This window comes from Tursiops truncatus, chromosome 1, assembly GCF_011762595.2.
Source record: "Tursiops truncatus isolate mTurTru1 chromosome 1, mTurTru1.mat.Y, whole genome shotgun sequence".
Classification (NCBI taxonomy): domain Eukaryota; kingdom Metazoa; phylum Chordata; class Mammalia; order Artiodactyla; family Delphinidae; genus Tursiops; species Tursiops truncatus.
In genome coordinates, this window is record NC_047034.1 from 150579148 (window position 1) to 150602262 (window position 23115).

The following is a 23115-nucleotide window of genomic DNA, read 5'->3' on the forward strand; positions in this document are numbered from 1 at the left end:
CCTAACCCAGAGCAAACTCTTGTTTATAGCAAGCCCCTCCTACCAGTTTCTTTCTGAGATGCCGCAGGCTTCTACAAGGAGCACCATGGCCTTCGTGCAGCAAGTGATAAACCCAACCCTGTTGACTACAGGTGTGTTCCTGGTGATCTTCTGCTGTGGGGCAGCGATCAAGATTTAAATGGTGGAAGTTCAGTCCCCATGATAGAATAGTGGAGGGACACACACACATACACACACATATGTATGTATAGATATATGCATATATATTATACATATAAATTCTTGTCTGAAGCATCTTTCCTTCAAGTATACAGCCTGGGTGACTTACTACTCTGCTTACGAACAAAATTGGCCCTTTGGTCTAACTGGGCTTCGGTAAAATTTGGGAAATAACTCTCGTGGGCAAAGGAAGAAATGGAGACAAGGAGGCAGATTAATATTTACATAAATCTAACCACAGGCCAGACTTTATCCCACTGAATCCTCATGACCATTCTATGGGGTAAGTACAGCATTATTTCCCCTAGTTGACAGATAGGGAAAGTGAGGGTCACAGACGTTTGGTAAATGTTTGGGCCATTACTTGAAGCAGTACCGGCTCCAAAGCCCATGCTCCTTACACCCAGCCCACGAGCTCCTTTACCCTCCTGGGAAAGAAGGGATGAGCAGTGCTGGGCCTGCTCTGCCCTCCATCCTTGAGTGTCTTGGCACCTGGCCACCTGAATGCAGCCTCTCTAGCCCCAGTGGCCCAGGTAAGGCCTAATAACTGGTTGTGAGCAAAGCATAATCCAACAGAGATCAGAAGCCCCTGATGAGTTACCACTTTATAAGTGGGGAAACTGAGGCTCTGTCCTATCTGGGCTTCCTCCAGTGGTTGCTGGAGCTGGCTCCTACCAGCTTACAAGGGCAATGGCATGTATCTCCTCCCAATTCAGTGTTCAGTGACGTCCCTTTGGTCCTTGATATCAGCCATGGTGTGACTATTTACACCATAAAAAATTGGCAAATGCTATAAATCAGAGATTTTTGTGTGTGTGTTCGTTGTTTTTTTCCCCAGAGAGCCAGTTGTTAAAACATTTACCAGAACACCACTGGCTTCCTCTCTGCTGTAAGGAAAAGGAATTATAAACGTCAGTGGGGAGATGGTCAGGAAAAGCTCCCATCAGGGTCCAGGCAAACAGATCCTCAACCTAGCTTGGCTGTGATTTTATGATCAACATCCTTGTGATCTGTGATGTGTTTGTGTCAGAATCACGAGGGTCTTGTTGAAAATATTTCCTGGGCGCCACTGAAGCAGAATCCCGGGGGGGAAGGACCATAACCTGCATTTTACCAGGTCTCCTCAGATGATTCTTTTGGTTCCTGAGTTTGAGTATCACTGCTCTGCATCCTCGTCATTGTAAAATGACTCCTCAGACACAGAGGGCAAAGCTTAGGCCCTCATAGAAAATGCACTCCAGTCTCTATTTCTTGAATGCCCATTGTGTGTTTGCCGAGGGTGAGTGAAGACAAGCCCAGGTGTGCTGCCGTCCTCCTTCCCCATCCCTGAGCTGACGGTAGAGAGCTCACTGGTCTATCGACATTGGAATCAGACAAAATTCCACCCTGTCACCTCCCAGAGAGTTCTAGGTAAGCATGCCCACTAGATGTTCCAGTAGAATTTATTAACACGTAGGAAATGTATAGTTAATACTTAATTATCTAAACAATTTGAAGTCAGAAGAACTGGGTTAGAGTCCTGGATCTGATCCACACTAGGTTAGTGACCTAAGGCAAGTCCCTTGACCTCTCTGGGGCTCAGTTGCCTCCTCTGTAAAACTAGCATCTACCTTAGAGGTTTACAAGACTCAAACGAGATAACGCTGGGAAGGCAAACTCATTTACACAGTGCTAGCTGCACGTTTATTTCCTTAGCTCTCTCACCCTTGCAGGTGGGCCCTCCTCAGCTCTAGAAGCATGGCCTGTCTCCCTAACCAGGCTGTGGGCACCTCAGAGCAGGCCCTGGGCTTACCCATCTCTGTGTGCTTCACACATAATAGGTATTTCCTAAAGGTCTGTGATTGAATATGAATGAATGATCTACATATAGATATAGACAGACAAGACCACCCACACACAGATACATGTAGATACTGGTATGGGATTATTCACAGACAGGTGGCATGGAGTTGTGAATAGAGCCCAGGACCTGGGGTCAGGAGTTTCAAGTGTTAGGATGGGGAACTGTATCTACTGCTGCATAGTAAACTACCACAAACTTACAGGCTTAAAACAACACATATTTATTACCCCACAGGTTCTATGGGTCAGGAATCCAAGCCCAGCTTAGCTGAGTCCTCTGTCTAGAGTCCCACAACACTGCAGTCAAGGTGTTGGCCAGGGCTGCAGTCTCATCTGAGGCTCACCTGGGGAAGGATCTGTTTCCACACTCACTCAGGTTGTTGGCAGAATTCAGTTCCTTGCAGTTGTAGGACTGTCACTTTCTTACTGGCTGTCAGTTGGAAGTTGCCCCCTCAGCTCCTAGAGTTGCCTGCAGTTCGTCACATGGGTCCCCCAAAATAGGCATCCCCCAACATGGCAGCTTGCTTCTTCAGCGCCAACCAGGGAGTGAGTATGAGAGAGACTCCAGCAAGATGGGTGCTATAATTTTGTCATGTAACTATGTAATCACTTATGTAATAACATGCCTGCCATCAGTCTGATCACCTTCGCCATGTTCTGTTGGTTAGAAGCAAGTCGCCGGCCCTGCCCGCACTCAAGGGGAGGGAATTACATGAAGTCATGAATGCCAGCAGGATGGTGGGTGACCTCTTCAAGAGTCTGTCCATCACAGGAGCTGAGACGAACCTCATGAAGGATCTTCCTTGTGAAGTCGGTAGACAGACTTGTGGGATAGTATAGTTCTGAAAAATCTTCTAGCCACTTCACTTAACATACGAGAAAACAGAAGCCCAGAGAGACAGAGTCACCAGTAAGAATACAGCAGAATCAGACTAGACTCCGAACCCTCTGACTCCTAATCTCCACCATACTCTACTGCTTCTCTCCTGCTTATTGTCAGAACTTTGGGGACAAAAGACAAAAATTAAGGTGACTCTGAAGATGTAGCTCAGTGACCACTGGAATGTCTTGGAATACCTACAGAATAAATCCAAGTCCTTAGCACAGCACTCAAGGCCCTTTGACGACCTAGCACAGTGGACCTTTTCTGTCTCACCCCTTGCCAACCCCACTCCCCTCACAAAGAACCATTTGCAACTACCTGGGGGTCCTTCAGTCCCTTTGCATATGCTCCATCAGGAAGGTCTTTCTCTTTCTATGTCTAGGAAATAAACAAACAAAACAAATCAACAAATAAATACAGCTACTTATCCTTTGAGTCCCAGCTCAGATGCCACCTTCTCTGTGACACCCTCCTTAATTCTTGTAGGCAGAATTAATCACTCCCTCCATTCTGCTCTCTCAGAATCTTGACCAGCCTCTCATCAGCCCTTTTTGCATGCCTTATAGTTGTTTTTGAATTCTGTTTCTCCTGTGACACTAGGACCTTAAAGCAGGGTTGTTGGAAAGATGTGAAACTTATTTGGTTTAAACAAGTCTATTCTGACAGCTGGCCTTGTCAAGAGACTGCCACAGCCTCTCCTGCTGAGCTGAGACACCACCAAGGCTAATGAGAGTATTTCTTTCAAAGCAGATGTCTCCAGAAGCTCATGGCAAGTCAAGGAAAGGCTAGCTCAATCCCCAGCCAATTACATTCTCCTCTGTAGCTCTCCCAGCACTTTGCTCCATTCAGTAAATAGTTACTGATTGATTGACCAGACTTGAATAGTCATTCGACAATTGCAATTGATGTACACCCAAGCCTGGTCCTCTACTCAGAGTTCAGGTTACAGTGATGAATAAGGCAAGGAAAGGGCATGACAAATCTAAAGCAACTGGGCTTTGGAGACAGAAAAGGCATGATTCAAAGCCAGCCTCGGTTACTTACTAGCTGTACGATCTTGAGCAACTTATTTAACTTCTCTGACCTCCATTTCCTCAGCTAAGGTGGGGATAACAGTGCCTACTCCGTAAATGTTCCTGTGTGGATTATGTGAGAGGCTATATATGCCTGGCACGTGCCCCGTCCCCATTCCTAGAGAACCATTGTTCATGCGGGCAACACTCACCATACACTGAGATGAGTGCCGTCAGTGACAGACACGAGGTGCTGGGGGAGGGAGCAGTGAGTGGAGGGAACTGTTCTATTGAACAGAGAAGGAGGAAGGGGAGGCTTCAAACAGGATGAGCAGGGGTTGGCCAGGAGGATATGCCAGTCAGAGGGAACGGCACGTACAAAAGCAGGGCTGTCCTAGCGCCTGATCTACATTTTTGTCTGTTCCCAGGTAAGGCGGCATCTAAGCCCTGAAGGTAACACAGAGATCAAACAATCTCTTCCTTCTGTGACAGATGACTGATGTTTTTATTTCTGTTGCCATACTGGAGAAAGTGCCTTTTCTCTCAACCAGAAATATGAAATAATCCAATTTGCAACTAAGTTAATGCTGAGCATTAAAATGCACTGAATTCCAAAGTTCTGATTCTAAGGAGAATGTTACCTGAGTCTCACTCCCAGTGCATGTGACACATTTTTGAATAGACTTTATGGAGTTTGATGCTGTTAAAATGAGACATATGTATAACCTGTGAGTGATACTGCTGCTGTGGGAATCCTTGGAATCTCTTAATATTTTTACTTCCATGATTTTCATGGCCTTAATAACTTAGACTCCAAGAATCCTAGGATGTTAGTTATAGAAGACCCCTCAGAAGTTCAGCCTCCACACCTTCCTGATGAAGAAGCTGAGGCCAAGACATGGGGAATGAGCTGCGAAGACCATACAGCAAAATCCTTAATTTCTGACACTGGAACATAGACCTCTAAGCTTCAAATCCAGTGCTCCTTCTCCTGTACTACGGTTACTTACTCCTGCGGGACTGTTGTCAGTTGAGGGTGGGTCTTTTCAAATTGCACACTTCAGTTAATAGATGTTCATTTTAAAGATTCATTTCCTTTGGGTTCAATGGGTTGCTTTCCACAAGGTCAATACTAAAAGGTTATATCAAACCTCAGGTTCTTGACTGTGTCCTTAAGTACTTAGGCCCTGAAGGTGATAGAATCACAGAATCTTAGGACTTCCCTGGTGGTCCACTGGTTAAGACTCTGTGCTTCCAGTGCAGGGGGTGCAGGTTCGATCCCTGGTTGGGGAACTAAGATCCCACATGCCACGTGATGCGGCAAAAAAAAAAAAAAAATTAAGAGTCACAGAATCTTAGAGTAGAAAGGGATTTTAGAGGTTTATCTGGTTCAACTCCCCTTCCACCAAAGAAATACCCTCTGAACATATTCAGTGAACATATCCGTTTCTCCTGAGGGAATTTATTCTGTTGTTTGGCCATGACTCCAAGGTTCATTGTACAGAATTCTGTTTCTCTACCTACTCTGTCCTTTAAGAGAAAGGGAAGGCAGGAAATGGTGCTCACTTATTTATGTGATCATCCCAATATAAGACTGGGAAAAAAAGTTTAAATAACGTGCCCAAGTTCACCCATGATAAGTGGAAGATTCAAGCCAGCGTGTACCTCTCCAGAATGCCGAGACTCCCCCATCTCCCAGCCTTCTGTCTCTCTTCCACAAAGCCCTTTCAGCACGCTACTCTGGAGCTTTCCTTTTAAAATAAAAATCCCCTGCTTAAATGCCTTTGATGGCTCTCCAATACCACTCGAGGTAAACAGTCCAAACTCTTTAGATTACTAACCAAGGCCCTTAACAATCTGGCTCCGAGTGGACTTTCCAGGTTCACTTCCCTCTACTCTCCCAGCGTATCCCAGCTTCTCCCTGAGGATGCCTTTCTGTCTCTGCACATGCTGTACTTGCTGCCTGCATGCCCTTCCCCTCTTTCTCTGCCTAAAGAATTCCTAGTTTCCTTTTAAGGTCCCTTCAAATGTCACCTCCTTGGCAAATCCTTCCCTAGTCTCTCTGAAGAATCAGAGACTTGCCTCTTTCCTGCTTTCTCCCAGCACATTGTACACCTCTTGTAACAGCCTCTTTTGCATTGTCATGGTGCTTTGTAGTCTAAGATCCTTGAGGACCGCGATGGTATTTCTTTGCATTCCCAGTTCCTGGCACATAATAGATGTTCCATAAATATTCAGGAAATAGAACTGAGGTGTAATCTGTTTCCAAATGTTAATCCTTCCATTATTTGAAGACCCATCTACAGCCTTGACCTATGACATTCTAGTCCTAGTTTTTTCTTTTCTAGGCTAAGTATTCCCAACTCCTTCAGCTGTTTCTTATAAAGTCTGTTTTCCAGAGTTTTATCATCTTGGTCATTTGCTTCTTTCTGGGTGACAACTTGTCAACATCACTCTTGTAAAATATGAGTCCCACCGACAAAACTTAACAGCCCAGATGAAGTCTGACCACAGCAGAACACAGTAAGAGGGCCACAACCTCTGACTTAGATGTAGCATTTCTTTAACCATTGCTGTGTGCCAGGAGCCTCTGTCTATCTTATTTTCTTTCACTCTTGCAATAATCTGGTAAGGTAGGTATTATTTCTCTCATCTTTTAGATGAGGATACCAGCCATCTGGTAAAGCACTTCAAGATTAAGTTTAAAGTCACAAGCCCAGAGCGCAAAGTAAGCTTGTGGCCAACTGATACCTTTAGATCATTTTTACAACAACTGCTGTCAAGTTAATTTTTTTTCCAGTTACCGGGTTTAAGGGCAACTGAGGACAAAAAGAATCAGTGCCTATAGAAGGGTGTGGAACCAAAGCACAGAGAAAAGGCAGGTTGGATTAATGACCAACTTCCTAAAAATAACAGCCTTTATCTAGGAGCTCAGACAGAGCCTGGCATTTCTCAGCCACATAGCTTCCTGGAACTATTTTTATTTGGTATTTTACAAGAGGAACAAGAGCAGAAGTGTCTTAGATAAACAGTGAGATTTGAGGCTCAGCATTCCTCTGCAAAGCCCTTGCACCATCAGAATCTGAGCAGCCAGTCTAGTTGGGGCCCTGTGAGTTACAGAGGAGATGATGAGGAGCCTGTCTCCAGTCTGGGGCCTGGGCCTGGAAGGGCCCCACTGTGCACATTCATTCCATAAAGATCTACTGAGCGCTGCTGTGTTCCAGGTATGGTATGGGGAGCTGGGTGTGTCCTAAAGCAGGGGTCCCCAACGCCCTGGTGTGCGGGCCGCACAGCAGGAGGTGAGCAGCGGGCAAGTGAGCGAAGCTTCATCTGCCGCTCCCCATCGCTCGCATTACCGCCTGAACCATCCCCTGTCCCTGTCCGTGGAAGAACTGTTCTTCCACGAAACCAGTCCCTGGTGCCAAAAAGGTTGGGGACCATTGTACTAAAGAACACAGGGAGAGTTCCAACCTTCTGAGCTTATCATCCAGTGGCAGACACAGACACAAAGGATACATATGCAGTCGAGCAAGGGCAATGCTCTCCAGGCTGCTGGGAGGGCAAGGCGAGAGGCATTTAGCCCATTCTGCGGTGAGGATGGAAGAGAAGGGATCCGAGGAAGCTTCCTGCGCAGAGTGATCTTAATTGATGAGTAGGAGTTAACCTGGGGAAGGTGGGAAGAAGAGACAAAGGAAGAAGAAAAAGTAGAAGGTATAAGCAGAACCTCAAATGCAAGAAACAGCGTAAAGTTCCCATAAAGGATGGGAAGAATTACAAGCAGTTTGGTGTTTGATTAAAGCTCTAGAGGCGGAGAGATAGACAAAAGTACTAACTGTCTGTTGTGTGGTAGGCCCCACACAACAAAAAACCTTCACATACATTGTTTCAGATCACTAACTCACTGTGCGACCTTGTACTGTACCTCTCTGGGCCTCACGAGTAAAATGAGGTCAACATGAATTCCAAGGTCCTGTCTAATCTCAGCCTCTGGCCTGAGTGGCGAGTTACAGTCTGAACACTCAAGAGGAAGTGAATTCTATCAGACTTAAAAACATTTACCAAGTATATAATGTGTGTAGGATACAAAAAAATACAGATTAGGGCTCCCCTAGTGGCGCAGTGGTTCAGAATCCGCCTGCCAATGCAGGGGACACGGGTTTGAGCCCTGGTCCGGGAAGATCCCACGTGCTGCGGAGCAACTAAACCCGTGAGCCACAACTACTGAGCTATTGAGCCTGCGCTCTAGAGCCCGCAAGCCACAACTACTAAGCCCCCGTGCCACAACTACTGAAGCCCGCGCACCTAGAGCCCATGCTCTGCAACAAGAGAAGCCACCGCAATGAGAAGCCCGTGCACCACAACGAAGAGTAGCCCCTGCTCACCGCAACCAGAGAAAAGCTTGCGCACAGCAACAAAGACCCAATGCAGCCAAAAATAAAATAAATAATTTTTTTTAAAAAAACATCTTAAAAAAAATAAAAGATACAGATTAAAATAGCTGTCCGGCAGGGTGGGCTGTGACAAAGGTCTGTGGAAAGGGTCAGATGGTGAGCTGTGGGGAGCTCAGAGTTGGGAGAGATCACAGCCAGCTTGGAGGGTCAAAGCAAGGCTTACTGGAAGAGATGGCTTTGTGATGGGCCACAGGGCACACAGAATGTCAGAGGAGGCTGAGCAGAGGTATTCCAGGCAAAAGAAACAGCAAGAGCCTGACAAAGGCAACCAAAAACTGTACTTCTGCTGCCTCCACCTGCCCCCTCCCACACCATCCCCGCCACCCTCTGCCCTCTCCACCCCTCCGTCCCTGCACATCCTCTGCTCACCCTACCCAACCCACTCTCAGGATTCTTAGCTGATAGCTGAGACTCGCCATAGCTAACCCTCATTCCCTCTGTCCAGTTTATTGACTATATCTCCCCAATATGGACCCTTGGCTCCAGCCACACAAAACTACTTGCCGTTTCTTAAATGTGCCCTTCAGTCTTCTGTCCCTAGCTCATTATACCTTCTCCATACAATGCCCCATTCCCCTAATACTCCCTCTGCTGCCTCCAATTTTCCCTACCCATCATTGAAGTCCTCCTTCTCTATGAAACTGAATCTCTTCCAAACACTGCATCATTTTGATTGCATTTCCCTCAAGGCACTTATAACTTCCTGCCTTGTATTATAATACTCTTCCTCATGGGACTGTAAGCTCCTTGAGGGGAAGTGCTGTGCCATGTTGGGGTCGCTCCCAAGGGTCTTGCACAGGGAGCACTCAGTAGCTGGCCAGCCAGCCAGTAAACACATGGGCTGTGAGCAAAGCAATCAGAGGCATAGTCTAAATGAACCTGTCCTTAGACCATCATTTAAGGAGAACTGGGGTCCTTCTGTCATCCTTTGCTTCTCCAGCATTATTCCCCTACACTCAGGCATGTGCTTCAGTGGTATCAAGCCCACCTCTAGTTCCAGGAGTGGACCTTGTTATCCCATCCTCCTAATTGCTTCCAGAAGGTTCAGGACTCCCGATGAATCAGTCAGAAAATGTCCAACCGTTCTTCTGATCCCAAACTTAGCAACCAGATGAAATCTGTTTAAACTGCCCATTTAATGATCTTAGGCAGCCCTGAAGCAAAAAAGGAGTCACAAAAGGCCGACAACCAGGAGAAGATGTGAAAGGGAAAACATCCAAATCAAGGAGGAGGCTAAGAGCTCACTCATTTTTCAGTGCCTCCCCCCATTACCACCATCCCCACTTTCTTTAAGCACCAGAGGCCGTTTTTCCTCTTCACTCAACAACTCTCCCTCGGGGTCACTGTCCACCCAGCAACATGGTAAAAGTAGAGCACTGCTCCCTCGATTGTCAATCCTGGAATAATTGCTCCCTCTTGCGCTCCTTTACGGAGGGCTCTGCAGGGTTATTCCTTAATGTGATATATAAAACAGCGGACCTGGGGTTTTCTAGTATCCCTTCTTAAAAAAATATTACATCCTGATTTGCCTGTTTTCTTCCCTGTCCATTGCCTCTGTACTTCTTGGCTTACCACCAGCTGTGACTCTTTTCCAAGGGTCTGGTCATAGCCCAAATCCACTCTCCATCTGCCTCTGGGTTTTTAAACCCCTTACATCTCCTTTTAAAAATTTCAAACATCAAGCAATTAATGAAATCTATGATGTGCTGTGCTCTGGGATACTAAGTGGAATACAAGTGAGGTACTACCTTCAAGAAAACTACTGTCTAACTTAAGATACTTCAAGGTGACACACTTCATACAGAGATGTTACCAAGTGACAGCACAGAGGAGGAAGCTATTAATCCTTCTTGAGAAGTGTCAGAAGGAGTTTTGATCTGGCTCTAAAAAAGAAGCAGGGATCCAAAAGATAATATGTACACTTTTAATTTTTTCAGCAAACATGTAGGAATCTCTCCTTCATGCAAAGCCTCGTCTGAGGTATTAGAGCTACAGGTGTGAACAAGGTTTCTGATCTCAAGAAGTTTTCATCCTAGGAAAGGTGTTTTTAAATGTGTCCTAATAATGGTGATACAATACATATCTTGCTATGAAAGAGTTACAAACTGCCAGGGGAGTTCACAGAGAAACGTTTAAGAGAACATTTCTCACTGGGTATAGGAGGCAGAATTTTAAGATGGACCCTAAGATTCCTGGTCCCCTCGTGTATTCGTCCTGCTTAATCCCTGCGACCGTAAAGAGGATGAATTTTACTCCAGTGATTAGGTTATATGTCACAGTTGCCCTTAAGTAGGGAGATTTTCTGGATGGACCTGACCTAATTACAAATCGTTTAAAAGCTGAGAGTTTTCTCTGGTTGAAGAAGGAGAGATTTGAAGAATTCTCTTCTTCGATTAGATATGAGAGAGGCTCTCTGTCAATGAGATGGCAAGGACCTGAGAGTGGTCCCCAGTTAACAGCTAGCAAGACAGTGGGGATCTCAGCCCTGTGACCACAGAGAAACAAATTCTGCCAAGAAGCTGAAGGAGCTTAGAGAGGACCTTTCCCTAATCAAGCCTCTGGCTAAGAAGATGGCTGGCTGGCATTTTGATTTCAGCCATGAGATACCCTAAGCAGAGAACCCAGCCACACCATGCCAGACTTCTAACCTACAGAACTGTGAGCTAATCAATGACTGTTGTTTTAAATTGTTAAATTTGTGGTAACTCATTGTGAAGCAATAGGCACTTACAACACTCTCCTTTCATTCATTGTTTACAAACTAGTTTCCCCAACTGTGGGCTCCTTGGTTCAGGCTGCATCTAGTTATCCTTGTAGCCTGAAGGCTATTCACAAGACAGGTACTCCCTAAAATTCCATCAAATGAGTGTTTAAATGAGACACAGGGATGCAAATGAGCACCTGGATGTAGATCAGGATCTGGATACACTCTGTCCATTCTCTCCTCCCAAAGATGGGGAGACTGATACTGAGACCAATGCCCAGACAAAAAGAGGAGGCTCCCCTTCAGTCCAGCACTCCAAGGTCTGTTCCAGAGACAAAGCAAGCCACCTAGCCCTAGCTGCCCCAGCTGAGGCCCCAGCCTTGTGGGGATGGGACCTTCTCCCAGACTTGTCTTAGGTGGACTTCAAGGAGCATTGTTCCCAGAGGATCATTAATCAGGGATCTCTGTGTGACTTGAGAGTCAGTTCTAAATCATACCTATACTCACGCCACACCATCTCAACAGGGGTCTTCACATTTATACGTCACTGTAACACCTTAGCTATAGGTGAAAGCCAAACATATTTTCAACCAGCCAAAATAGAAGTTAAAAAGTCCTTGAGCCTCATTTATTCATTTCTTATGAAACATTTTTATGTTGTTGTTACGTTTATGTTATGTTTTAATGCTTTAACACAAGGAATGCTGTGTACTCTCCACCTTGCTTACAGACAGTTAAAATTCCCTGTGTACTCCTCCCGCAATGGCATGCCCACCCCAAACCCTAGAGATAACCTCTCCCCTGAATTTATTGTTTACTGTTTCCACGCATGTCTTTACACTTTTACTGCATGGGTATGTGTGTCCCTAAAAAAATGGTACTGTTTTGCTTATTTTTAAACTTTATATAAGTAACATCATACTGCTTATCCTTTTTTGGTTCAGTGCCGTTTTAAAGACATTTTCATGTTATTACATGTAGCTCTAGATCAGGGGTTGGCAATTTTTTCTAGAAATGGCCAGAGAGTAAATATTGCAGGCTTTACAGGTCAGAAGGCCTACTGTGGCACAAAAGCAGCCACAGAAAGCCTGACTGGATTCCAATAAACCTTCATTTTCATGTAAGTTTCACATGTCATGATATAGTCTTCTTTTGATTTTTTTCAACCATTTAAAAAATGTCTAAAACAAAACAAAACAAATCATTCCTAGCTCTTGGCCTGAAGGAAGTCAGGCCAGATTTAGCCCAAGGACCATTGTTTGTCAATTCTGCTCTAGATCATTCATTTTTATTGCTATAGTGTTCTGTTGACTTCACATTCATAAAAAATGAATTTACTAAATATTTACCAGGTTCAAGAAATTCAGTAGATACTACTGTAGATCAGACACTGATCTACTCTCAAAAAATCTACTATGTAAGTAGACAAGATAAGGCGTGTTAACCAATAAGGAGGCAGAAAGTGACCAAGGTCCTAAGAGAGGTTTGCGTGGCCTACCGTGAGAGCCAATACGAGTGAGGCAGGAGAGCTCACTTCACATTGGCATAGTGTTGAGAAAGTGGGCTGTGGAGCCGGGCTGCCTGGATTCCCGTTCTGGCTCCACCATTTACTAGCTCTGTGACCTTAGACAAGTTGCTTTACCTCCCTGTTCCTCAGTTTTCTCATCTGTAAAATGCAGGTCATAATAATACTGCATAGGTTTGTTGTGGAAATTAACTTGTCATAAACATTAAATAAGATAGTGCCCATAAAGCACCCAGAAGAGTTCCTGGTTCTTACTTAGCATTACGTAAATGTTGGTTTTTATTATTCAAGCTGGATGATCATATGAGGCTTTGGAAAGGCAGCATCAAATCAGAGTTTTAAAAGATTGTTACGGTTTAGACATACAGAAGTGGAGAGCAAGGCATTCTAGAACATAGAGCAGTATATAAAAAAGCCTAGAGTAGCAAAGGGCATATGTAGAAAAGGAAAGCAAAGGGCAAATGTAGAAAACTACACATGAATCAAAGGGTAAATAAAGAAGAGAGAGAAATAAATTTAGAAAGGAAGGCTGTGGCCAGATCATAAAGAGCCTTGAACACAAGGGTAACAAGTTTAGACTTTGTCCTGTAGGCACTAAGGACTTAGTAAGTTTTATGAACTGGGGACTGACAGGATGCTTCCAGGATCTGGCAGCTGTGGAAGACAAGTTGAGAGAAGAGAGTCAAGAGTTAGGTTACATCCCCAATAGCCTAGGAAATAGGACGTTGACTAGGGAAAAGGCAGTGTGCTTTGGCAACTGACTGTATGTGGAGGACAGGGAGGAATTTTAAGAAGCACTACCATGATTTTAAGACTGGGTGACCGGAAGTATGGTGGCGCCATTGTTGAAATGGGGAACAGATAGAAAGAGAAGGTTTAGCATGGAGAATCATGATTTTGGTCTTTAACCCACAGAGTTTGAGGACTCCACAGGAATTGTCTAATGGAACCGGAGCTAAGAATAAATAGGTCTGTAGACAGAGCTGATGATATAGACTAAATGCTTTGGGTTAATCCTTTTAACAACTCAATATGATAGGTATGTGACTATCCCCATTTTATAGAGGAAGAAACTGAAACCAGGGGAATTTAGGCTAACTCCACAGCTCATCATCAACCACCCCTCTACTGACTTTGCAGCTGCCCTTTCCAGTGCTTCATCCCAGGACAGTCGCTCAGACCCTTGCTTAGAGGCTGACTATTTGATGCAACTCCAGTAAGCTTAGATTATGTACCTTCTCAGCTTTAGCAAATTAGAAGCAGGTATAAAAGGGATAGGCATAATGACAGCAGGAGAAGTGGCAGCTGAAAACCAGAACCTTTGTGGAAGCACCATGAGAGCCCCAAAAGCACAGCATTCTGGGGCCATTTGTTAAGGTGGAAGAGTCCTTAACTCAATAGTCCAAGAGGATTGCTTAATAATAAAGCCCGATTGCTACCAATTCATGTTTATAATAAATCAAGAAAATACTAAGTTTACTTCTGTTTCTTAAATAAGGATGGCTAGGAAGTTTATAAAATACCTTTAAAAGATTTTTATCTGATATGGATACTTTTTTTTTTAATGTTAAAGGAACAGACTCTCAGCACTCTGGGGAACTTCTCTTCAAAAGCGGCTTTCCTGACAGCAGAGGTTTGATACAATTGTTTTCCCTCTCACTTGTGAGCCCTAGAAGTATGTGAAGGATAACCCGAGCTGTGTAGCTCTGGAGAACCCTCTGCCAGGATTCCCACGCCTACTCACACTAGCATTGGTAACCTCCTCTTTTCCTCTCATCTGCTTTCCTCACTGGACTGCTTCTCAGAAAATGGGCAATGAGGAGAGGTAGCAGTGTGCTGGGGTCAGAAAGGGTGCTAACGTCCACAGCAAATGCGAGCAAAAGCCTCACTACACAGCACCCAGTGGAAATGAAGGAATAAAACACTCATCCTGTCGCTTGTCAGGTGGTAAAGTGATACCAAATGAGGAATAAAAAGACCAGAGTCATCTGGGTCCTAGCTCTGTTGCTTACCAGCCCTGCACTTCCCTGTTTCTATCCTTCTGCCTAGAATGCCCATGCCTTGTGAACTTATCCCTCAAGGCTGGCCTTGGGTCTTGAAAACTCTTTCTGAAATGAAAGTCTGATTAAGTCACTCCCCTACTTAAAACTTCAATAGCTTCTTTCTGCCTATAGCAGGCATTCATAAACCTTTTGGGCTCAGGACCCCTTCCCACTCTTAAATATTACTGAGGACCTCGAAGAGCTTTTTAATGTGCCATTTGTTACTTCTAACAATACTTACCATATTAGGAATTAAAATTGAGAAATTTCTAAAATTTTATTAATTCATTTAAAATTACAAGAAATCCATTACCTGTTAATATAAACACATTTTTAGTGAAAAATGTCTACTATTTCTAAGACAAAATATTAATGAGAAAAGCGGTGTCTTACATTTGTACAAATCTCTTTAACACCTGGCTTAAAGAAGACAGCTGCATTTTCAAATCTGTACCCGCATTTAATGCGTTGAAATATCATTTGTCCTATAGTCTATGGAAAACTTCACTGTATGCTCATCAGAGTAAAAAAAAGCAAATCGCATTTAGCATTATTATGAAAATAATTTTGAGCTCTCTGACCCCTGAAAGGATCTCAGGGACACCCAGGAGTCCCAGAACCATACTATGAAAACCACTGGCCTACAAAATAAATTCTAAGGTAGACATACAAGGACATTAAATGTCATTCTAGGCACACAAAGACCTCCTTCCATGTTCTGGCTTCCTTTCCCTGTCTAGCTTCAGCACCGTCATCACCACATTCACACTGTCTCTCATACTCCCACCCTGCCAGTCACACCAACCAGCCATCTGCTATCATATGTCTTTATGCCCTTGCACACATCCGTCCCTCTGCCTGAAATGAGCTTCCTCCTTGCAGACTCTTTCAAGAGCCAACCTGAAAGTGTTTAACTCTCAGGGAGCCTCCTTTGACCCATCCAAACAGCTGATAACTCCCTGCTGGCAGAGCACAGGCTTTGAAGTCAGGTTGGAGATGAATCTCCACTCATTTACTGGCTGGGTGACCTTGGACAAGTAGCTTCACCTCCCTGAGCTTCAGTTTCCTCCCTGCTAAAATAGGGATGATCCAGGTGGACGCGGCGTTTAATCATAGGAGTGTAGCAAAGAGTGTTCACTACCAGAATGAGCCTGTCTCCAGGCACATGGAGGGGCTCAATGCGTAAGTAGTTGCTGAATGGATGGATGAACCAATGAAGGGACCGCAGGAGCTTCTATTTCCTACGCATTTACTTACTAGGTCTCCAGCACTGTTCCGTGGGCTTCACAAGCATTAACTTATTTATCCTCACACCAACCCTCTGGATTGAATGCTATCCCGTTAGAGGTGAGGGTCCTGGGGTAGAAATACAAGGTAACTCGCTCAAGGTCATCCATCACTCCTAGCAGGGCAGGGATTCGAGCCCCGGAGCGCCGCTCTTCGCCCGAGGCGGCGCCGCGCGTCAGCCAACCTGACCTGACACCTCTTGGGTCCGCCATCTCCCCCATCCGCCCACGCGCGGGCTCGGAGCGGCGACAGCGGGACTCGAACCCAAGTACCCGAGCCCTCTCCAGACCTCAGTTTACCCACCCGTGAGAAGCGGCGCATAGGGCCGGTGGGGACGCGGGTCTGGACCCCGGGGTCGAAGGCAGGAGGCGGGAGGCAGCGGAGGCTAGCGGGGCCTGGGCGCTCGGCGGCGCCCTCCCGGCACCGCCCCCCCGCGCGGGCCCAACTGCCGAGGCGCTCGCCACCCTGCGGCCTGAGGCCCGGGGGGCGGGGCCGGGAAGCCCGCGCCCCGCCCCCGCCTCAGCCAACGCCGCCGCCGCCTCGGTCGAGCCCCCAGCCGCGCGCCAGCCCGCCGGCCGGCCGGCAGCCGCTGCTCTCCGGAGCCGCCCCCGCCCGCCCCCTCCGCGCGTCCTCCCTAGCTCGCTGCGCAGCGGAAACATGGCGGCGGGCAGGGAGTGAGCCGCTCCGCGTCGTCGCTGCGCCCGCAGGTAAGCGCCTCGGCGGCCGCCTCCGCTCTCCCGGAAAGCCCGCGCCCTGAGGGGCTGGGCCGCCAGGGGCCGCCCCGGGTGAGAAGGAGGCGCCAGGACCGGCCCGGCCGCTGCCCCCGCCCCTCGGGCCCGACTGTCCGTCTGTGTGTCCCGGCCGGTCGGCCTGTCTGGGGTCCGAGCGCGGCCGTCCCCCGCCGTGTTCTTGGGCCCGGAGCTCCGGCGGCTCGTTCTGCTTCCGCGGCCGGGCCAGCGGGGCCCAGTGTCCGGCCCGCGGCCCTGACTCAGTAGAGGCGCCCCGGGGGCCCCGCGAGGGAAACTCAAGGACACGGGGACCTCTGGAGGGTCCGCATCGCGGGCGGTCCGAACGGCGGTCTCTCTGTTATGGCCAGCGGGGCTGGGTCGGCCCGAGAGTGTTGGCTTTGGGCCGAGGGCCGGGAGTCGGAGGGGCTGTCAGTCGGCTCGGACAGGAGAGCTGAGAGATGCCTGTGGATCCTCGCCGGCCGGATCCGGTTCGGGGCGGGCGAGGACCGAGGTCGGCGGACAGCGTGGCTCATCTGAGGGTCGGGGGCGCGAAGGGCGGGGAGCTGTCAGCAGCGGTCCTCCGGGCTGGCTCCGGCGGCTGGAGCTGCGCCGAGACAACTCACGTGTGCCGCCGGAAACGGGCGCGGAAAGCAGGTTTCCAACCTCCGACGGGGGCGGGAGCCGCTGGGCACCGAGGTGAGCCAGCGGCCAGGAGGGCTGGACACGTGGGCACAGGTGTGGGCCAGCCCCGGAGGAATGAAAAGGGGTTTCCTGGAGATAAGTGAACCCCAAAACATCTCCAGACTGGAAGGGAATTTAAAAGTCATCCAGGGTCCCTTTCCCTCATCCCATACCAAAGTAGCTTTGAAAATCCCGAATTCTACCCTAATAATTTGACAAGTCTGAACATCGCCTCCAGTGATGGGAAACCGATCTCTTCCCAAGGAAACCCAAAACCTATTAAGTTTCTGCAAGAAGCTCTTTCGGCCCCAAGGATTGACCTGCTTAAATATAAAGTACTCTATTCCGTTTCTCACTTCTGTGCCGTGTTTTGAACTTAAAAAAAAAAAAAATCTAGTACTGTTTGTTTAAACCAACTAAAAGAGTTATTATTTTGTGGAAAATTTGGGGGTTTCCCTCATTTTTTAAAATGTCTATAAACACTTTATCAAGTGAGCAAATGTATATCGATTGGAATGCACCATGCAAATAGAAGAGCTTATTATTTTTTACACTGGGAAAGAATTGAGTCTGGCATCCCTAGTTTGATGCCAGACTGCAATTTAATATTTAGTTGGAGAGGGAAATGCTTTATTACATTGAACTCTTTGCTCTCTTTCTAACTGCCAACACAAGGCCCAAAATTACTATGAAAAGAACATTTTTTTGTTGTTGCTCATATACCAGCATTATTTTTTACTTGCCTTTTTATCACTGAGCCTTGGTTTGTGGGGTTAAGTTTTTAAGTAGTGTCTTTACCAACAACTTAAACCCCTGCCTAAGCAACCCTGCAGGTTAGTAATTTTTTAAGCTTAGCAGAGATGTGATGACCTTGTAGATAAAGTGCCAAGCTCTTGTATCCAGGACGCTGTTTATATTCTAAGCAAAATTTCACTGTTTTTATAACATAGACAAGCACATAACATAGACAACACAGCGGTCAGAATTAGTTCTTTATCTTTATTCTTATATCTTCATTTTTTTCACTTGGTCAGTGGTTTTGAAGTTTCTAGCACACGTCAAGTTTTGATTTCTGTTATGTTTGTTGGGTAAAACTTTGTATAGCATCATTCTTTACAGAACTGTGCAGACTCAGGAAAAGCTCTGGTTCCTTCCCTTCAAAGGACTTGGAGTTAATGGTAGGAAATACTAAAAAACTCTGTGAGAAAGCACTGGTGTGAATATCCCACTGAAAATGTAATCTCAACATCTTCTAACATTTACTCTATACTTAATGTGTCTATTATGTGTCAGGCACTATGCTATGTACTATGTTTAGCTGGGTAGACAGAGATGAATAAGATACATTTCCAGTCCTTGTGAAGTTGGTAAATTAGATGCTGAAATAGGTCATCTCAGAATAAAAGGTGAGAGCTATGCCTGTGATGCTGTGGTTGCATCAAGGCGAGGGTGCTTAGACTAGTCCGGGACTTGAGGGAAGGCTTGAGGAAGACATGACACCTGACCCAAGTCTTAAATGGTACGTAGAAGTAAGTCAGGCAAAGATGAGTAAAAAATGTGCTTCAAACAGAGAGAATAGCTTGAGTAAAGGCATCAGTGTGAGAAAAGGAATGGCTTGCCTAGAAAACCACAAGCAGTTTGGGACTGCTAAGAAATAACGATGAAGATGTAAGTGGTAAGTTGTGAGGCCAGAAATACAGTCCGAGGCCATGTCATGGTAGACCCTGTATGCATAAGTATCTTGAAATGAATTCAATAGGTGACTTTTTTTTATCACTGAAAGGTTTTTATAGATATGCTTAAATAACATTTTTTAAATGTGGTTATAGGGATGAGGAGAGAGGGATGAAGTTGAGAGAATCTGTGAGGCTTTATGATTGATTGCGTGTGTAGATCAGAGGGTGAGGAGTCCAGGGTGATGCTCATGTTTTTGGTTTGGGTGACTAGGGGGATGATGGTGACATTAACTGAGACAGGAAACACTGGATAATGATTTCAGTTTGGGACTTAGAGTTTCTGTGATTTCTTGAGTTAGGTCAATGAGCAAATGTAGAAGTAAGATAGAAAAAAAAGGTTGTGGTCAGAAAGTGGAATATTAGAGTTAAATTGTCTGATGTGGAGCTCTTCTAGGTGACAGCTAGGTCTCTGTGTGTGAGTTGCTGAAGTACAGCAGAGGTGAAGGTCGGGTGAAGCTGAGTATGACAAGGAGCTGTGAGGCTATTGTATTGAACGAGTCTTCTGCATGGATAGTGAAATGATTTAGGATGCTAGGATGCAGGGAAGAGAGGGATTGTGACCCAGGTGCAGTGAATATAGGGGATTAATCGGGAGGGTGGTAGATGACAGATGAGGAGGAGGGGTAAGGAGTGATACAGCCAGGTGGTGGAAACCTCAGAGGAGGAGGAATTTTTAAACACAAGAATGGAGAAGTAATGGTTTTTGACTTTTCCTTCCTAGAAGCAGGATTCTGATCTCTTCATCTTTATTCAGGTCTCATATTAGTCATTCTGTTGGCTCTGAAGAATCTATTCTAACTCTTGGAAAGTAGGAGGGCAGATATCCTATATCACATCCTTTCTGCTGATACTTAATGATGAAGTCCATGGAGGTTTTTTTTCCCTGATGGTCAGTGGATAGATAGGAAACAATCAGTAGTGAGGATATACTCATGGTTTCTGGGAAGAGTATAGTGGCAAGAGCCTAGGCTTTGGGTTAGAAAGATGGATTCAAATCTAGGCTATGTCACTTGCTAGCCTTAGGACTGTAAGCAAATTGTTTAACCTCTGTAACTTTCAGTGTCCTTATGTGTAAAAAATAGATTTCTACTTCATGCGGTGTCACAGAGGTTACATGAAATAATGTGTGTGTGTGTGTGTGTGTGTGTGTGTGTGTGTGTATACACACTAGAGAAGCAATTGGCACTTCAGAGATGCAAAGTAAATGTTAATTCTCTTCCAACTACCTTTAAGGGACTTAAGCTCTGATGGCAGAAATGAAATTTTTTCATGCTTACCTAAATTGTAAGGCAATAAGTACTCTAAGGGAGGTAAAGCAAAGTGATATAGGAGTTCAGAGGATGGAGCCATCATTTCTCAACAGTTGGAACAAGGTTAGGCTTTACACTCAAGATGAATTTTATTTGAGCCTTGGAGAACAAATTTAAATAGATTAAATAATTTAGGTGGAGCTCCAAAATGGGGAAATTATAGGATATGTTTTTAAAAATTGATAGTTGCCAGAGGTCAAGTATTGTATTTGTGTAAGTCAGTAAGCCCACTAGAGAGGTGGGCTGGGGCCATAGTATTAAAGACCTGAAACTTTGGAGTTTGGACTTGATTCTAGATATACGAGGGAGCCATAGATTGTACATCCTCCCTTTCTACCTCAGTTTCCTATCTGTAAAATCTATAGGCATTAATTTAGACACTTTGGATTTGTGTTTGAAATAAACCAAGTAAATTCACATTTGAAAATAAGTTCCTATGTAGACCAGCTTTCAGTTAAAAAAATAACTACTAGGATTTATTTTGTAGCTGTAGCTTAATCTTTTGCAATAACCTTGTTTGGTAGATAGGCTTAGTGGAGTTAAAAAAACATACAAGATCTCACTGGTAGAAAGTGACTAAAGATGTTCTCATTTCAAATTCTTTCTTATACTGCCATACTGATTTAGATTTGAAAAATAAGCCTGGGTCCTCAGCGTCACTGAATATTAATAATACAACCCAGGGCTGGTCACTTTGCTTCTGTGATCCTCAGTTCCCTCATTTATAAAATGAGGAAAGGTGTGGGTGTAGGGCTTAACACTTTACATAATGTGAATAAGTACATACTAGATACTCAGATGTTGCCCCCACCCCCTGCAATCTGTAAATGAGGGAATTTAACCAAACCATTTTCAAGGCCTTAGTGCTAACTCCCTAGCTATCAGGGAACTGCTAGAACTAATTATTTTGATAACCTTTGGCCATATAAACCCAGCAAGTCTTATCCTCTGTTACCTTTGTCCCAGCTCCTCCAATCATATGTCTTTCTTCTGTACTGTTATTCCTGTGCTGACTTGGCTTCCTCTTCCTCTCTCCCAATCCTGCTATTTTGCTCCCTTTCAAACCTTTCCACTTGTGCTCTGAAACTCCTGTTTTCTACACTGTTAACCATTTTATGGGATGTTTTAATGTGTGTTCTGGCCTTAAATGGAAGCCAGGAGAGTAAGATCGCTTAATCTAGCCCTTCTGAACGGGTGCAGCTCATTCTCCCAGACCACTCCTTGCAAAAGGAGAGAGATAATGATGACTGTAATTTTTTATGCACCACTTTTTCATACATTTCCAGACCGCTGCTTCTCTGCCTTCTTAAAATCCCTGTGCTCTCTGGCACAAGGGCTATACCACTCTTGTCTTCTTATATAATAGATCTTCTCTATCATTTAGGACTTAGCACACACAGTCTTCCTTTCCATCTCAATTTTTGGCCTTACCCTGAGTGGCTTCAGTACTCACATGGATGATCGTTTCTTCAACACATTGACCTCTTCAACTGAAGTGATCATCATTTTAGCTAATCAGCTCCCCTAGTCACACCATGAGCTTTGTTCTCATGCAAAGATGGCCCACCTCTGAAATTATGAATGAAGACATGCAGATTTGTTCAAAATTTCTTCTTCTGCCTGACCTTTGAGGATCTACTAGATCTTTTCTTTGACCCCACCAAGGCCTGTCTTCACTTCCTTCCCTATCCAGCTTAATTTTCTTAGTCTCTTGCTATTTCATTCACTCTCTTATCATTATCTTTTATTCCCTTGCTCTTTTGTCCTTCTGTCCCTGTCTGGGCAAAATCCCGAACTAATCTCTCTCTCCTTGCCTGTACTAGCTCTACTGAGCCCTGCTGGAAAAAACATCACAGTTATACAGATTGCTGCCATTGGGGAGATGGGAAGATGAAGAAGGATAGGTGATTACAATTGCATGTTATTGAAGTATGTCACACATTTTTCTACTTAATTTGAAACATACAATAACCCTGTTAGAGAGGATGCCAGATCATTATAAACTCTATTTACTGATAAGGAACTGAGGTGTAGGTGGATTAAATGATGTGCCCAATGCCAAATAGCTAGTAAATGTCAGAATGACAACTCAAAACCAGGTCTTCTTACTACAGATTCTGTGTTTTGTCCAGAATGACTCATTGCTTTCTATGACTTCCTTTTTAAGACTCTGGGCTGTCTGAACCTCCTGCTGGTTCTGTTGTAAGTTGTAATATATTAATTTCCTTCCATTTTAAATTATATAAAGGCTGATGCATTATTTTCCCCTCTGATTTACTATAGTTGTTACCATTGTTAGCTTTTAAAATTGAAGCATATACATATTGTATATTCATTTTAATCACTATGTCTATTGCTCATTGATGTATTATGGGCACATTTCTAAGTGTTTTCTTATTTAGTAGAATTGCTTTACACTCACTTTTGTAGACTTTCCTCTGGGGCATTCAAACATGGTGGAACTAGAGGCTGTTTTAGTCATTATGTTCTGCAAAGTATAATAGAAAACATGAGAGCCAGCATACTTGTTCTTGGAGATATTTAAGAAGAGAGCAGACAACTGTTTGTCTTAGGTGATTTAAAATTTTGGACTTCCAGTCCTGATTTTTTGGTGCTCTGTCTTATCTCCAGTTATCTCAAGGGACTGCCGGAAAGTCTCCAAGCTAAATTAAATTTATTTCTTTAAATATAAAA

The 23115-nt window shown here is 45.0% G+C and overlaps 2 protein-coding genes across 14 annotated transcripts in view; one reads left to right on the forward strand and one right to left on the reverse strand.

Moving 5' to 3' along the window:
- Positions 1-2264: 2264 nt before the first annotated feature.
- Positions 2265-21927, reverse strand: LOC141278394 (uncharacterized). The gene is made up of 6 exons (XM_073803342.1): positions 21875-21927; positions 17318-17465; positions 16270-17120; positions 7429-7621; positions 3263-3322; positions 2265-2927 (listed from the first exon to the last, which is right to left on the reverse strand). Exons 1-4 carry the CDS (start codon positions 21925-21927, stop codon positions 7534-7536), a joined length of 1140 nt encoding a protein of 379 aa, XP_073659443.1. The 3' UTR covers positions 2265-2927; positions 3263-3322; positions 7429-7533.
- SCMH1 (Scm polycomb group protein homolog 1) overlaps positions 16540-23115 on the forward strand; it is a 189845-nt gene continuing 183269 nt past the window's right edge. For 6 of the 13 annotated variants that reach the window (XM_033836969.2, XM_033836948.2, XM_033836984.2 and 3 more), the window contains exon 1: positions 16540-16673. The gene's annotated coding sequence lies outside the window, so the exon portion shown is untranslated. The remainder of the gene's footprint in view (positions 16674-23115) is intronic. The other 7 variants (XM_073791300.1, XM_073791317.1, XM_033836975.2 and 4 more) reach the window with 2 other exon arrangements.